This window comes from Eucalyptus grandis, chromosome 8 (assembly GCF_016545825.1).
Source record: "Eucalyptus grandis isolate ANBG69807.140 chromosome 8, ASM1654582v1, whole genome shotgun sequence".
Lineage (NCBI taxonomy): Eukaryota > Viridiplantae > Streptophyta > Magnoliopsida > Myrtales > Myrtaceae > Eucalyptus > Eucalyptus grandis.
In genome coordinates this window covers 29,911,450-29,915,747 of record NC_052619.1, presented here as the reverse complement: position 1 = coordinate 29,915,747, position 4,298 = coordinate 29,911,450, and the positions used below count along the sequence as shown (strand labels likewise).

Below are 4,298 nucleotides of genomic sequence, written 5' to 3'. Positions count from 1 at the left end.
GATATGTTGGTAAATTCCTGATAATGCTGATAATATGCTTTTGCGTAGATGGGTTGGTAATTTACTACCTCATTGAAATGTTGGAAATTTCATAATAACGTTGATAATTTGTTAACGGTGTACCTTACAAGCAAGTTACCGGTCATATTCTTTTCATCAACGAGATCGGAAATTGATCACTTACTTTGAAATCCAATCAATACAGAACTTTTCCAGTTTTTAGCCGACGGGACTGTAGAATTTTGCATGTTTCTCTGACTCTGAATCTGTCACAGCTTTTTCTCAACAGGGGCGACATTTGTTACGATTAGTGTGCTTGTTTCCAAGGGTACATGCGCCACTCTAATGTAATCCTAACAGTAACCGGGATATACAAGTATCCACGGATCCAGTAACCGGGATATACAAGTATCCACGGATCCTCGAGATGCAATAATTCACTTCCTCATATATTAGTGAGCTGCTTTCCAAGCTCTTTGTAATTGCCAATTGGCATATCAACAGAATTACAATACTTGCGTCGAACGCTGACAATGAGCCAGAGAAAGTTTGGAAAGGGTACTATTCAAACACTGTTGATCCCAACACCAACAAGCAGGAAACAACTGAAAAAAGCCATCTACGATTGACTAGTGGAAGGGCAAGTTCACTCTATTTGTTAAGGCTAAAGAGGGATGGGTAAAGACGGATTTCAGTGCAGCTTATGAATTCGAGTCGTTGGCCTTTGCCTGTATGGCTAGAGCTTTGTTGCTGAATGATGCCAGAAATTGCTGCCTTCACCATGTTTCGCAATCTGTAAATGACTGCACATCTGAAAATGTAGTTATGCCTACGTCCACGGAAAACTTGCTTGATGCGAAACTATAGTTACGAGACTTAGTGACCTCGATCTTTTCTTGATTTTGTTGGAAACCCGAAGTGCTTTGGAGCTTCCTTATCCCCTCCAACTGCATTGCCACTTCTTTCATGGTCGGCCGGTCCCTCCCAGTTGAGCTCAAGCACCATCTTGCAAGGTTAGCAACTGCTGTGATCTCTTCTTCCTTACCTTCCTTCATAACTCGAGCATCAGAAATATCAAACAAACGATCCTGCTCCATCGAAATCACAAAATAGTCCGCAAGGTTTCTTCCTTCTTCTTCCCCAAGCCAACAAATTGGCTTTTGCCCAGTTAAGAGTTCAGCGAGGACCACTCCAAAGCTGTATACATCGCTTTTGTCTGTGAACAGACTTGTTTTGAAGTACTCTGGATCCACGTATCCAAAAGTCCCCCGTACCAATGTGGTTACATGAGTTTGATCACGGGATACAGACTTGGAAATACCGAAATCTGCAACTTTAGCATGATGTTTCTCATCCAAGAGGATATTGGTGGACTTGATGTCACGATGATAGATGGGTATAGAAATTGCCGAATGCAGGTAGCATAAGGCTCCTGCGATTTCGGCTGCAATTCGTAGGCGAGTGTCCCATGATATGAGAAGGTTTTCGTTTGGGTCATGCAAATACCAATAGAGAGTTCCATTTGGTATGAATTCATATACTAAAAGTGGGTAATCTGTTTCTAAGCAGCACCCCATTAGTTTAACCACATTCCTGTGATTGATTTGTGAGAGAATGATGACCTCATTGATGAACTCTTCAACTTTTCCCTTGTCTATCAGTTTCGATTTCTTAACTGCAACTATTTTTCCATTGGTCAACATTCCCTTATAAACAACACCTTGTCCGCCTTGGCCGAGTATTCTATCCTTGTTGAAACGGTCAGTGGCCTTCTCTAGATCCTTGAAACGGAATAATTTGCTCTTCGCGACATTGTCTTCAGGTGATGAAGATAGATGCTGCTGCAACAAGAGGCCCCACTGCGTCTTAAAGTACTTCTCTTTCAGCTTAATCTCTCTTCTTTTCTTGATGTATTTGTATAACCACCAAGAAGGAAGCAACATTTGCATTAAAACTAAAACGCTCAACCCGAGGCCTGCAGTCCGAAAATTTAGCAAGGGAAAAAGTCATAAAAAATACCTGGTGTTAAGAATCCACACCGTTGTACTAAGCTATCATCGATGAATAAAGCAATTTGGAAGCACTATTAATCTCATATTGGATTATGGTTATTTTTTACACTGACCAAGTAGCAATTTCATCTTACAGACTAACATAAGTTACTATTCCACGGAAAAATAATATAGCCTGGAAAATTAAATCCAACACTTCGATCAAATCATGACACGTGGAAGAATATCATGATACATTAAATTGAAAGCGAATGGGCAATCATGTAAGAACGGGGGTAAGGTAAAGCTTATTTCTGGACATAATTTAAGCCATGTACCGAAGAGCATGAATCGGTCTAAAATTCTAGGTTAAAAGATCTACTTACTAATAAAAATTAATTTATTTGGCTTTCTACGATCGATGCAGTCATAGGTACCCAGTTTGTTCACGCACTTCCCGGGGCATCGATTTGATCTTCACATTCGTTGATATCTGATGGCAGATGAAAATAAACATATTAGCAGCGACACCCATCTCCCCAGGAAAGATAAACGTATTCACTTTGTATAATCTTGGGCAGAAAACCCAAAAAGGAAGGCAGAAAGCATGTATGTAATCATTAAATAGTGTGAACGCATCATTTCCAGAGAAAAATCTAGGAATGAATAAGCCACATCGCTATATGGCGCTCTTAAATACATAATGTGACAGTATGAAGTATGTTACCTTGGCATCCTGCAATTAGATAGGGGTTACCACTATACCCAGATTGGCAGTAGCACTGCATAAATGGCATTTCAGTTGGATACGCATAGAAGCTATAATTGTCACAAAGATAGGCCTATAAAGGTGAAGCCGTGATTTTGCCGGATAAGCTCAAGTGCATAGTTGGTGTTGTTTGGAATCCCCCATTCCAACACCACTCGAACCGTGTCATTCAATCTTAAATCATATAAATCTGTAAATTCAGACCTCACGAACCATGATCTATCTGCCAGGAAAGCGTAATTGCACCCCTGATGTCCACCTTCGTTTTTGAAATCCACACTAAAGTCCTGTAGGTTAAAAGGCAGCATAGTCTGGCAGCATCCGTCTTTCCCGGAACAAGTACTATACCGGCTAATGTTGGTGTAGTTTCCAGTACATATCGACCTGCAACCATGAACATCTGGTTCTGCACTATTCATTGTTGCCAGGGTGTTGCAACCGACCGATGTAAAGATGTTCGATGTCTCGGAGAAGACAAATTGACTTCCTTCTAAGCTCACCGGTACACCATGCCTATCACCCCCGCAGCTGGCATTTGAGTAAAATAGAGGAAGACTGACGTTAATCATGCCGTTTGCAAATCCAAATAAATTAGGGAGTGAAATGTTGAGAACTCGCAATCCGATCTTCTTTAGTATGGGAACCGTGTGGTTTTGCTGGCAGCCGATCTCGTACCAGTCATCCAAGAAACAACCAGCTCCTATTCCGAAGGGGAAGGGAATGGTGACGTCCCCGCATGTTTCCCTACAGTTAGGCTTTGCAAGTCGAGGTGCAGCTCCTGATGCTTGTACCGTGAGGGGAATCAGAAGCAAAAGAATTCGAAACACCAAGTTCGACATGATGTTCCCGTTTGGTATGCGCATGGACCTAAACCTATGGAGAAAGGGGATATGGGCTGAGTCTCTCGACAGTGTTATTTAAGTGGAAGAAGGGAAGATCTTTTATGTACTGGACGCGTAATTTCATTCCAGCTATTTTTCTTCCTTGCATCTCCGAGGATGCTTCCTTGAGTATAGAAATATGAAAGCTTGACCAGTAGAGGACGCCAGTTCAGGCAGCCAAGTATGACTGATCACATTGTTGGGGACCCTACTTTTATCATCACTTTCTCGTGAGAAAGACTGGGAGCATTGTCGAATCATTGTCACACATGAAAGGACATGTTCTTTTGTGTTCTTAGTCAAAGGCCATGTGAACGTGAGAATGAAGAAAGAAGAAAAGGGAAAGACAAGAGCAGTCATTTCCCTGTGCACGTCCAGGAGAATTAATGAGGGAGGCACCGAAGTTGCAGAGTGATTTGTCTTCTGACGACTTCTATTCTCCATGAAAGGCAGAGAAGAAACGAAGGGGAACGGGGTGCCTTTGAGCATCGAGAAAAGAGAGTGCACAGAGAAGAAGTGTGTAGAGAGTTCTTCTCACGAGGATTTGGTCATTGTAATTACATCTGAGTGATTTAGCCAATTAAATTTTTATAAGTAGAATTTGCGTAATTCCTCAAGCGAGGTTTTACCAAAAATTATGAGGAGCTAAATATTATA

At 41.5% G+C, this 4,298-nt stretch overlaps 2 protein-coding genes across 2 annotated transcripts; both read right to left on the bottom strand.

The window, feature by feature from the left end:
• Nucleotides 1-536: 536 nt before the first annotated feature.
• LOC104427364 (wall-associated receptor kinase-like 10) lies at nt 537-2,079 on the bottom strand. The gene has a single exon (XM_039298840.1). The coding sequence runs from the start codon at nt 1,947-1,949 to the stop codon at nt 777-779; it is 1,173 nt and encodes a 390-aa protein (XP_039154774.1). The 5' UTR covers nt 1,950-2,079; the 3' UTR covers nt 537-776.
• A 740-nt stretch (nt 2,080-2,819) lies between these two features.
• Nucleotides 2,820-3,623, bottom strand: LOC104440025 (wall-associated receptor kinase-like 10). Its single transcript, XM_039299833.1, has one exon. The coding sequence runs from the start codon at nt 3,621-3,623 to the stop codon at nt 2,820-2,822; it is 804 nt and encodes a 267-aa protein (XP_039155767.1).
• Nucleotides 3,624-4,298: the final 675 nt, after the last annotated feature.

What these genes read in the sequence shown, in the direction of transcription:
- LOC104427364 (XM_039298840.1), bottom strand. Translation starts at nt 1,949, where the DNA reads ATGCAAATGTTGCTTCCTTCTTGGTGGTTATACAAATACATCAAGAAA.
- LOC104440025 (XM_039299833.1), bottom strand. Translation starts at nt 3,623, where the DNA reads ATGCGCATACCAAACGGGAACATCATGTCGAACTTGGTGTTTCGAATT.